Source organism: Alosa pseudoharengus, unplaced genomic scaffold (assembly GCF_046254945.1).
Source record: "Alosa pseudoharengus isolate Yale_2024_CS ecotype anadromous, Long Island Sound unplaced genomic scaffold, YU_APseudo_1.1 YU_APseudo_1.1_scf_23, whole genome shotgun sequence".
Lineage (NCBI taxonomy): Eukaryota > Metazoa > Chordata > Actinopteri > Clupeiformes > Clupeidae > Alosa > Alosa pseudoharengus.
The window spans coordinates 20,811,700-20,824,169 of NW_027468685.1; the positions used below are offsets into that span (position 1 = coordinate 20,811,700).

The window sequence follows — 12,470 nt, forward strand, 5'->3', positions numbered from 1 at the left end:
ATAAGATAGAAAATAGTATCTCAAAGGACTTTAGGGCCTCGGTATAATATTTATTTACATTTGAATCAGTCTAGTCGCAGTCGCACTAGATGTTGAATTACTATTAAACTGTTGTTTCATCACCACGCCACTAGATGGCGACATCACGATTCTTACATGGGCGGAGAGTAAATATTTTTCCAGGCAGGCTGCCCAGATTTTACCGTCATTGGGATCGGGATCTTCTCATACATCTGCCTACTGATCATAGCGCTCTTTGAATAATTTGTGAAAAAGTGCCACTTCTCAGTTTTTCAGGCTATTTATAACGTTATCGACTGGTACGTATTCTGTTTACAGACAACAGAAAGGTAACGCTATCTTAACATACTATGCGGGGAATGGTGCATGTATACAAACACTGATGCTTAGTCCTCGACGACGACGGGGGCTCGGTAAATTAATATGCATAATTCGAAACAAACGTTGTTGTTTTTCGTTTGTAACCTAGTGTATTTATTAGATGTCATAAATGTATTTAAATGCTCTTTTGGAATAGGCTTATAGACTATAGGCAATTGATCATATGTGCGGTTGTCAATGTCAACAGGCAGAAATGCGTCATTGTGAAGCATTTGCAGATTCAATTATTCTATTAGGTGGCCTTTGCTTTCTTGCCTGTAGACTATGGCTGAGTTGAAAATGAAAACATATGGTGATGTGACAGCTAGACAGTCCATCCGGATGTAGCCCTCTTTTGTGGAATAAAACGGCATTACTATAGGTCCTATCGAGTTAACGGGATTGTGTGTCTGGACGCTAGGTGTGAGAAAGCTAGTAAATGAATGGAGACAGTTCAAAGTCTCAGCACCTGTCATGTTGCATAAATAGCAAAAAAATTTAATGCATCTGTGGAGAATAATTTCCCAAAGCTCCGCACCAGTTGGACTTTGGCCAGCACAGTAGCCCTAGGTGCGGTCAGAAACACGCGCTGGAATGAAATTGCTTTTCCTGGATGTGGCAGGCCTATAGGCCACTATAATCCATCTTACTACCGGTACACACATTTTATTTGGCAAATTTGGTGAGGTATTGTAGACTAGGTTTGTTTTTTATTAGACAGCTAAAGTGTTAAAAAAAAATGTTGATAATGCATTAAGGATATCACTTCCCCCCCTTTTTACACAGCTTAGCCTATTTCTACCTTCAAGATGTTCTTTACATGTGGTCCCAACGAGGCTATGGTGGTGTCAGGTAGGCCTGTATCACTGAATTTCAATGTATGGATTTGTTTATTCAGAAAATAACATTGAATTTGCTTTATTTGAACTGTCGTCATATCCTTAGAATCTATTATAGCATAGATAATGATATTATGCCCCCCCCCCCCCCTCAGGGTTCTGTCGCTCTCCGCCTCTTATGATCTCTGGTGGGCGAGTGTTTGTGTTCCCCTGTGTACAGCAGATTCAGAGGTACAGTGTCAGAGTCTAATATGTCCATGGGCGCATATGGGAGAGAAAAAAACATACAGCAGTTTTACAGTGCCTGGTCTGCCTCCTTCTCTTCTAGGATCTCCCTGAACACTCTGACTTTGAACGTGAAAAGTGACAAAGTGTACACACGCCACGGAGTGCCAATCTCTGTTACAGGCATCGCACAGGTTTCTTATTTCAATAATTGAATCTATGTCTGTCCACCTGTCTCTGTCCATCTCTTTTGCAACACTTGTTTTTCAGTGTTAACGTGTTGGTAGAGCCCAGGTGGGTATTTTTCCACCTGGGCTCTACTTAGATTTTTGGGGTATAAATTTGTATTGGAAGCATAAATTAACAAATTTGCACAGTAATGGGTTATGATGCTAAAACCGTCAGCCTTGTGAAAACAAAAGCACTGGTCTGATTTACTTCAGATTATTGTACAAGGTACTGATGTGGATCATAATCGGGATGTACAAATTTAGCTTCACTTTCTTTATTGACAGGGATGGGGGTCTGTAGTCACCTGCTATTGTCTGACCTTGTAGGTAAAGATCCAGGGCCAGAATAAGCAGATGCTGGCTGCAGCCTGTCAGATGTTCCTGGGGAAGTCTGACGGGGATATCGCCCACATCGCCCTGGAGACACTGGAGGGCCACCAGCGTGCCATTATCGCTCACCTGACCGTGGAGGTAGGCAGTGACCAACACACCCATAACTGAGTCGTTAAATCATTGGGCAGCTGTCAGAGCCTGCATGTAAAATAATAATTTAATCACAATTGCCTGGTCACGATTTAATTCAATCATAACTCAAGCACCCCCCATTGGCGGCCATCTTGGTAATGCACTTTGGGCAGTTATCGGGCAGCTATTTTCCTTTTCAAGTGAATGAGGAGGCATATAGGAAGGGATATATGTGTAGACTAATTCCCTATTGGCGTTACAAACTACCCCATGCATTTCAATGGAGGATTCTTTGTTGTGTCTCCTTATTAGAAAGTCTCTGGTTTAGATGCTTGGATTGATTACAATAGTTGGGTTAACAGTACATGGGCACATTTAATCCAATTAGAATCAGATTCATGGCCCAATCAGAATAAAAAATACTCTTATAAACACCTTGATCGGAAATAAAAACTGCCCGATCACATTGGAATTTCAGTCGGATCGAAAGCGTTGTTTTGTTCCTTTTGGAATCCGAACAATTTTTGTGCATGGTTATTACTCGCCTTGTAACATTAACAAACCTATGTTTTGCTGAACAGATAGATGGTAACTTTGTATTTTTTTTAACTAATTTTAAAACCCAGAGTGTCCCATGACTAATGACTGATTAAATGGTTCCTTATTGGATTAGATTATTATGACATGTAAACAGATGATCAAATGTCTCAAGTTAAGTAAATCTCAAAGATTAGCATGGGCATTACATCAGAGACTTTATAATGAGGAGACACAGCACTCAAATAATCCTCCATAGAAATGTATGGGGTTTGTTTGTAACCCCATATGGCAGTTGTCTTCACATATCTCGCCCCTTCCTACTGTGTAATGTAAGTAGTCTCTTCTTCTAAAATAACTGCCCAAAGCTGTTACCAAGATGGCTGCCGAGTGATGGGACTTGCCTATAAGGACTTTGATTACATTTACCTGAACTGAGGTGACATGGAAAGCGTAACATTTGCTGTAAATAAAAATATCAACTCAGATCCCCATAGCAGTTTTTGTCACACCATTACCAGTGTGTACCCAGTGTTTTAGTGACTGACGTTTCTTTTCTGGAATTTTTCTTAAAAGGTTTCTGTTGTCTATCTGGTGTGTGTGTGTGCGTATCTACAACCTGCTGAGCGTCTCTTGAAACAAATCTCGCCCTGCAGGAAATCTACAAGGACCGTAAGAAGTTCTCAGAGCAGGTGTTCAAGGTGGCCTCCTCTGACCTGGTCAACATGGGCATCAGTGTGGTCAGCTACACACTCAAAGATGTGCACGATGACCAGGTTTGCATTTTTTGTAATACCACATCTGATATTCATTTAGCATCAGGTGCAAATATAATCTAGTTGGCGCACCCCTCTGACTGACAGCTAATGTTAGAATCTACTTTCCTCTCTCCTCAGGAATACCTGCACTCTCTTGGTAAAGCTCGTACCGCGCAAGTGCAGAAAGATGCACGTATTGGCGAGGCCTATAACAAACGAGATGCTGTAATGAGGGTACGTTTTTTTTCTCTGGGCTTCCCTTGTCCTGGTTTGCATTTTCGCTGTTGCCTTTTGCCATCCTAATCTCTGCATTTACACTTTTTACCTCCTCGGGCACATTTGTAGTGTTTCTCTCTTCCTGGTTTAGAGGTTCAGCATGTTTGAAAGTAATAGAAATAAAAGCAGGATTTAGAATCTCTATCTACCCCTCAGTTTTGTTCCATTTTCTTGTTTTCCCCATTTTCTCTCCCTTTCTTTGGCCTGTGTAGGAAGCCAATGCCATGCAGGAGAAAGTCTCTGCCCAGTATGTGAATGAGATCCAGATGGCCAAAGCTCAGAGGGACTACGAGCTGAAGAAGGCTGCCTACGATGTCGAGGTGAACACCAAGAAGGCGGAGTCTGAGATGGCCTACCAGCTGCAGGTACAGTCAGCCCCTCATCTAGCATGCAGTTTCACTATGGCACTATAGTAACAGTATTTACTATTTAGCTATACTTAACTTAAAATGTAAAATTAGAGTCATTTAGATATAGTTTTTCTTTGAAAATAAATGTGCTATAAATCTATACATTCTATAAATGTGCTTTATATAGATGAAGGTGGAATATATGATATTCTCAGTGATTCACCCAAGATATTACATCGTTCTATCCTCAGTAATCTTGTGTGTGTAATAACCGCCTACTCTCCATTGATGGATAACATGATGGATAGCAAGATATTCCACGCATCATGCTATGACATTTCCCTTACACTGGTGAAGGGGCTCCATTATTACAAACTACATTCATGTCTCGTCATCATAGCTGTGTGACTTCTAATGTGATCCCCAAGGTTCAAAGGGAGGTGTGCATCACCACACTGTGTAAAAACTTACTCAATCCAGTCAAGTTTCTATTGCATTGTGTTAAGTTATGCACAGTGTAGTTTACTAAACGTTTGTTACATTTAAACACACATTGACATAACTTAACTCTGTCAAAACAAAAGGGTGACTAAGGTGCTCAAGTTGAGGCAGCTAATATTTTTTAGAAGGTTGTCAGAAACATCCTACCTTATTTCATCAAGATATGGGAACAAAGGGTCAGCTCCACGTCCTGTCTCAGAGGAAGTAAGCATGTGCTGTTGTCCTCCCCCTGCCTCCCCTGGTCAGGTGGCCAAGACCAAGCAGCGCATCGAGGAGGAGAAGATGCAGGTGCAGGTGGTGGAGCGCACGCAGCAGATCATGCTGCAGGAGCAGGAGATCCTGCGCCGCGAGATGGAGCTGGAGGCCAGAGTGAGGAAGCCCGCCGAGGCCGAACGCTACCGGCTGGAGAAGCTGGCCGAGGCACAGCGGTGAGTTTCTGCAGGAGAGAGATGGAGAGAGGGAGTGTGTGTATTTTAGAGGAAGATGGAGAGAGGGAGTGTGTGTGTTTGAGAGGGAGTTGTGTGTGTGTGTGTGTGTGTGTGTGTGTGTGTGTGGGGGGGGGGGGGGGGGGTTGTTGTATCTACACCTTGTTCAGCCCCTATTTCTATAAATAGACAATAAATCAAATCTGACAGTTATGACTGTGCTATTGCATGTAAATTACACTGTGTTTTCTACCATTGTTACTACAACAATCCGAAAAATCCATTATGAGTAATAAATGTGGGGTATTAATCTCATTAAGGGTATCTCTTTATAAACATTGTATATATAGAAACCTGAAGATAGAAAATCATCCCGAGGCATATACATGTAAAAGTAAATTTTTCTTTTGCTGTCTGTGAAAAAACCTGAGGTGCATTCAAATTCGCAAACATAGGTTAACATTTGGGAACATTTGCAAACAAGTTTCTGTTGGAGTTTTTGGTGAACGTTTGCGCAACACTCGCAAACAGTCTGAGGAGGTAGTTCTCCGCGAACAGTGGACTGGACTTAGTGTTATCGTTATAATGAAATGTGTACACCAAATCGTTCAAATGTAACTGTTTAGAGAAAACATGTTCGCCACAAACGTTCACCACCACTGTTTGCCAAATTGGAACGTACCTCTTAGCTCTAATGTTCTTCTGAATTGTCTCTTTGTCGCCCCCTGCTGTCTCCCCCTCAGTCTGCAGCTCATCATGGAGGCTGAAGCTGAGGCTGAGTCCATCAGGGTGAGTATGACAAGACGAGGCGACGCCATCATGCAGTCAGACCAGATCAATATTAAAGTCAGCATCATGTTATCATTCATGAAATAGGTTCTATTGTTAAAATTACAACACAAAAATACAATCCAGTAGAATCATTTCCATGTTTTGTTTTCCTTGATGCACAGCTGTGCTCACAGATTTCTTTATTACTTAATTAACACAAAAACACACAATTTAACTGTACAGTACAGTAAAGTGTTATTGTTCTTGTACCTACTAATTGAGACAGAACCTTATTTTTCTGTAGCAATGTAGGAACAAAAGAATCTAACAGTGTAATAACAGAATGGTAAAGAATGGCTACCTTTCTCGCAAGCGTAGCTCCTATCAAGCTTCGTCCTCTCTCTCTCTCTCCCTCTCTCTCTCTCAGGTGAGGGGTGAGGCCGAGGCCTTCGCCGTGGAGGCCAAGGGCCGCGCCGAGGCCGAGCAGATGGCCAAGAAGGCCGAGGCCTTTCAGGAGTACAAGGAGGGAGCCATGGTGGACATGCTGCTGGAGAAACTGCCAATGGTGGGTCCCATGGGCATAGGGAGGGAACGAGTGTGTGTGTGTGTGCGTGTGTGCGTGTGCGTGCGTGCGTGTGTGTGTGTGTATGTGAGTGAGTGAGTGAGAGTCACCAACTATGAGAGTGACTGAGACTGACAGGGAAGGAAGGTGTCTGGGAAGAGTATAAACAGTGCTGGCTAAAGCAGAGCAGGAGATATACACCATGTACACCAGATCAGCCCACATCTAAAGCATTTAGAGCAAAATGATGCCGTGCAACCTCATGCACCATCAGAGGAACCCATATACCATAAGTTTCACTCCAGAACATAGAAAGTAGATGCTCAAAGTCTGAACCAAAATGTTGTGTACATGATCACAGACCATGAGTTTCACAAAATTGCCATCAACCCTCAAGGTTTCTTTGCCACTGCCAGTGATTCTGGAAAGAGCATGCCCATGAACACAGAGCAGCATTTAGCCGTGTGAACTGCTGCCAAAAGCGGAATGAGGAACACATTCCCTCAGCTTAGGACTCGGCGCTTCATAAAAGGGGACTCTTCATCCCTTCAGGACAGTTTCACCTCGAGTGCATGTGATTCGATGTCATGCTCCTACAATGAGTGCAGGGCCTAGGAACACAAAATGAGAGATTTCTTGGAAGGCAAATTCATGCCATTCATTTAGGGAGGGACATTTCAAATGAACACCCCTTTGTGCTTTTTCTCTGTGGATTTTGGCCTTATGCAATGCACAGTGTAAAGTGACAAGATACTCACATAATATTTTGCCCTTGTCAAATTTAGTTATATGGTGCCCAGTACTAAACTAGTGAGGTCTTGAACGTCAGGTCAGGTCTTCAACTGATCCGCTGCATGTGGATGTTTGTGTGTATGTGTGTGTGTGTGTGTGTGTGTTGTCCCCTAGATGGCCGAGGAGATCAGCAAGCCCCTGGCAATGGCTCAGAAGGTTACCATGGTGTCCAGCGGAGGCTCGGAAGTTGGTGCAGCCAAGCTGACCGGCGAGGTCCTGGACATCATGACCAAGCTGCCTGAGACCATTGAGAAACTCACTGGAATCAGCATCTCCCAGGTGAGCCACAAACACACGCTGCTTAAAACATATACACATTCAGAGCTGGACACGCTACATGCAAAACATATATGTTAACAGATATACATACTATGTGGTATACATGCTCATTGTTCATTTGAAAGGCACATTGTTGAAGATTTTTACTTTTTTTTTTAGGCCCTAATACATCGGTTAGCATGTTAACTATTTGCCATGGTTGGTGCTTGCAAGGCAAGTTTGTTGGATTTAGCTAGTTAGATGTAGCCTGGAAATCCAGACCCAAATCTAGAAAGATTTAGGGTCTGGCTATAAGTAATGAAAATGGCCCAACTCGAGGGGCGGCACCAAGCATGCATTTGAAAATATCACTGCACACAATTGGATAACACTACGACCAGTGTTAACAGACTGATTACGGACTTTAATGTTGTAGCGCTGTCGTCATCTGTTTAGCTCGCCTCTGGCTCGCCTATATCAGATACACAGATGTGATTGGTGCAGCTCGGCTCCAAGGGCATGGGTAATGAGCATCATTACTGATTGCCAGAGTGACTCGCTGAGCAAATTCAAATTGTGCTCTTGTTAGAACTCTGGATTTCCAGGGTAAATTAGCCGACTAGTATTAGACAAAACTCCTTACTGCTGTTGTAACAGCTGTAGTGTCACATTCATGCTCAATCTTGCCAACAGTCATTGTAGGATTCCATACACAATTTCATACTAATGCGTAGGTGTAAAATTGCATTAAGAGTTGCCCTCTCCTTTTTCGTCTACAGGTGGCTCGAACTGGTTGAAAAGGCCGATCCCACCTGGCTTGGCCTGTTTGCTGCCTCTGCATGTATTGAAGTCACAACCTTCTCTCTTTCGGTCTGTGTGTCTGTCTGTCTATCTCTTTATCTTGTCTCCTGTCTTTCTTGTCTCACGCTTTCATTTCTTATCTTTGCACTTTGATATGGTATTCCGGTAATTTGCTTCTGGGGAGATTTCATTAGCGTTGTTGTTTTTAATCAACCAATTAAGGTGCGCCTTCAGTACATTTCAGTGATGTACCTGAAACTTGGAACAGATCATTTTAGAGTTTTCATGGCATCATTGAGCATTTTCAGTGCAATTTTTTACATGTGCATTCAGCCATAAGTTTTGAGCGTGTGTTGTGATGGTAGGTAATTTTTGTCATTATGATACATTGATAAAATAAGGAGGACATAGAACGGTAAATGCATGAAAATGATACTAAGTATAATATAATGGCCATCTGTACATACAGAGTGGAGAAGTATAATACAAAAATTGGACTGCAGAAAGTTTAATTGGAGTTAATTGGGGATTGAAGTCTCATGCACTATACAACAGTTGATGTAGACAATATAAAGTTTGCCATTAATGTTTACTCCTAAGAGCCTGCAGTGTAAAGAGTTGTTATATTTGCGGTGATTACCACTCTTCATTTACTAGCCTTTGTACAAGCATGGATGATAGATTATCTCCCTAGAAACAGTTGCCCGGCAAAGTCATTTGATCTCTTTGTTTTGTGGTGGTGTCAAATGTGTCTGTGTCCCTGTGTTAACTCCTGAGATGCTGGCACTGTAGTGAAATTGGTACCTTATGATCTCATTCTTGTTCTTGCGGTGCATTATATGTCTGGGAGCAACTGTTGAGGAACTAATCAGAAATGAGGGATTGTGTGGTGGTTGTTTTAAAATTCAGACAGTCTTGTTTTGTACCAACATTTGTAACAAGTTGTTCCCAGATATTTACTCACACTGAGTTTGATGAAGTCACGTTTGGCTCCATAATGCTATGTTGAACCCAGAATACTGTTACTTTCATTTCAGAGTTACTGACTATATAAGGTTTCAGGGCATATACCTTCAGCACCCCTGACCGACTTTTCCCACCACATGCCAGCAGCCTCCAGGAAGTGTAGCCCTCTTGTTCATCTCCCCCTTCCTCCCCAATGACCGTGTACAGTCATTACTTACCCCCAACTGCCTTTATGTCCACTGCCTTGCTGCCAAACCAGAAGTGCATCTTATAAGACAGTGTCATGCAAACTTGCCGTCCTATCTTCCATGTGGTACTACTCTACTTCTGAACTGTCTTAAGGGAGAACAATTGCATATGGATGCTCTTTAGATTTACTGTCGGTTGACCAAATCCAAAGTTTTGGTTGTATGCTTTTGCACTGCGATTGGTCATTATTTCCAATCGTTTGTCAGGGATTCCAGACACTTATGAAGTGATATTTTCAACCATTCTACTATTGTTGGGTCATTGTAGATGACGTATTACCGTACTTGCAATTGGCCAGTCGTTTTTTGTTTTTTTGTATGGTCATTATAGTTCATGCACTCCATTTCTATCATTCAGCAAGTCAGTCATGCCATAAATGTAGCAGTCAATTTTTTATTTATTTATTTTTCTGACATAATTTAAGTGTTAATGTTCACCAGAATAACAGTCACAGGCTAATGTTAAGTGACCCATCACATGGTTTATCACATGGTTTGACTGCCAAAAAAAAAGAAAAACATTTCATACATGTTTGCATGTTTGTTTGAAAGGAGTACAAGATGAATAATATACAATAGAGGGACAATATTTCTCTTTCAAACAGTTGAATGTTTAGGAAGCAAAGCAACTGCAACGTGCAAACATTTATTTATTTATATTTTTTATTTACGTGTGCATTGCGTGTCATTATTGTCACAACTTTGATTTAATCATGTCATCAGCTCTGAAGTGTGGTGTTTGGTGAGATAAGAAAGTGTCAACATTCATCCTGTGTAACGAACTAACTGGCTTCACTCATTAGCTGTGTCGGAGCCATACTCTTATAACCAAATGTTTGCGATACCATCTGCTCTCGGAAACCAGTGCTGTGTGGTCAAAAACGTTTCCATGCCGACTAATTGCGTGCCTGACGGGCCTAATTGAATGGCTCATGAGTGATGCCAGATTCTGACAGGCACATTTTTCAGATACACATACACACACACACAAGCTTTGGCTGATAGTATGAATAGCTTTGGTGCATGAATCACGAGTGCAGCTATCTAAACATTCACCCTTTTATCCTTTTCTATGTTAGTAGTTTTGCATTTTATTGTGATGATCTTAAACTCCTTCTGGGGAGTAGAATCACTGAAGTCATGATTGAAGCTGTATATCTAATAGAATCACAATCTTTTATTTGTCTGTGATAATGTATGAAGGGATGCCAACACTGTTGACCTCATCGCTCCAAATGACACACAAAACAGCTTCATTTCTGTCTTTAAAGTACCTCAAATCATACAATCTTCTGATTCAGAATTTAGTGTGAGTGACTATTGTTTTGTTTATCACAATGACCATAAATCATCCAAATTTTACAGATAATGACATTATACCGATCTTAACATATTAGCCATTGTTTACAGTTACTTATAATGGTACTGAACTACCAAATAAGAGATAAATCTGTTGGTATATCCAGGGAGTGAAGGTCTTAGACCCAATTATTGGTCATGTTATAGTGGGGAAAATCTTCTCTCTTGACCGTGTCTATTGTATTATCTAGCTATCTATCTGTTACAGAGATTGTGGAAGTAGGAATTCAGCTTACCAGGTAATTCTGTATGTTCCCAGTCTATTGTTAGTGCACTACGATATTGATGAATATTTTGCAGAAAATGTATTCTCTTTAATTGCATAAAACCGATTACTGAACTGCTGCAGCTCTGCGTCTGGTTGTATAATTTCCCATACTGTATAATTGTCTGGTTGTATCATTTCCCATACTGTATAATTGTCTGGTTGAAAATGTTTGGAGGATACAGGGCTTGGTATTTCATTCGTGCTAATCATAAGTACAGATCAGAAATACAGGGATATGGATATTTCTATTTAAGTCTAAATACTGGCTTAAGAACCCTGTATTAAAGTACACTCATTTTCATCAACACAATGTACTTCTTTCTACCTTAAAATAGCAGCTTCAAACTCATTTTGCTGCTACATTGACTTACAATATAGAGAATGGAGCGTCTCTGACATTGCCAGTATGCGTCCCCAGAGTCTGGTATTGCATGTAATGTTGTTGCAGGTAGAAGAATCTCCCTTTTCATTTGTTTTAGACAGATTGGGTACCCCTTAAGCACTGAATGGGGACCCAGTACATTCGAAATTGACAAAAAGGGGAATTCTTAAATTGTGTTGCTTTAATATTACAAATGTTTATCACTAGTGGTCATACCTTGATGGCAACTTATTTTGCACTAGACTCTGATCTGATGGAGTCCAATGTCAGTTCTAGAGGTGGTGCTTTGAGGTCAAAGGTAAAGTTGGACCGGTCCATGAAACCATCAACAGGCCGACAGCTACCCTTCCTCTTCAATGAGTCATCATGCCATTTCCCCTAAACCATGTCATGTCCAGCCACAGGGTTTCAAAGCATTTCCTACACAGGGACTGAGCAAGAATTAGTGTCATAAAGCCCCCCAATACGACCCAACTGTCAAACATTAGCATCAATCTCAAATCCCCAGCTCTTAATAAGTAGGCCAAAGGCATACTCTTTGGTTTTCTTGTCCTTTTAATGATGTGTGTGGTCTATACAGCAAATTCAGCAGAGTCGTCGTTACTAATAGTCATAGAGCAACAGTAATAACATTAATAAGAATATTGAGAACTGTGTTATTCGAAAAAGACACATAAGGAAATTACGACAAGGATTATACATGAACAAAACCAACCAATCAGCTGTCTGCCTGCTCGACACCGGGCAGTGAGGAGGTGTCTGATTGGCTGGAATAGAAATACATGATTCCGTATTTGGTTATAACTAATGTCGTTTTCATGTTTTGTTAATGTTTTTTTTTTTTTTTATCTTTTTCAACAGCTTGTTTTAGGCAGAAAGACAGTCCTTCCCTTTTTGAATGAAAAAACATCTCTTCTATGTAGTATATGTACAAGATTACAGTAACGGCCAATTGATAACAAGGATAAATGATGTTACTTGCATAACAATAATGATGTATGTTATAAGTTGGTATTAAAAGTAAAAAATAATAAAGTAAATAGTACCTTGCAGCCAAACCACTGTTAGCATATACC

General features: G+C 41.1%; 1 protein-coding gene across 2 annotated transcripts; it reads left to right on the plus strand.

Moving 5' to 3' along the window:
• Nucleotides 1-179: 179 nt before the first annotated feature.
• Nucleotides 180-11,092, plus strand: flot1a (flotillin 1a). Of its 2 annotated transcripts, none has more exons than XM_076301985.1 (13): nt 180-350; nt 1,168-1,233; nt 1,376-1,451; nt 1,549-1,639; nt 2,003-2,146; nt 3,334-3,453; nt 3,574-3,669; nt 3,924-4,076; nt 4,809-4,990; nt 5,731-5,776; nt 6,186-6,323; nt 7,227-7,391; nt 8,150-11,092. In XM_076301985.1, exons 2-13 carry the CDS (start codon nt 1,191-1,193, stop codon nt 8,165-8,167), a joined length of 1,272 nt encoding a protein of 423 aa, XP_076158100.1. In that variant the 5' UTR covers nt 180-350; nt 1,168-1,190; the 3' UTR covers nt 8,168-11,092. The 2 variants fall into 2 exon arrangements, with proteins under 2 accessions (XP_076158100.1, XP_076158099.1); XM_076301984.1 differs by having other exon boundaries at nt 180-320.
• The last annotated feature ends 1,378 nt before the right edge of the window (nt 11,093-12,470 follow it).

Coding starts and splice junctions, on each gene's coding strand:
- flot1a (XM_076301985.1), top strand. CDS start 1,191: ATGTTCTTTACATGTGGTCCCAACGAGGCTATGGTGGTGTCAG. Junction 2,147..3,333: donor TCGCTCACCTGACCGTGGAG/GTAGGCAGTGAC, acceptor CTCGCCCTGCAG/GAAATCTACAAGGACCGTAA. Junction 4,991..5,730: donor AAGCTGGCCGAGGCACAGCG/GTGAGTTTCTGC, acceptor TCTCCCCCTCAG/TCTGCAGCTCATCATGGAGG.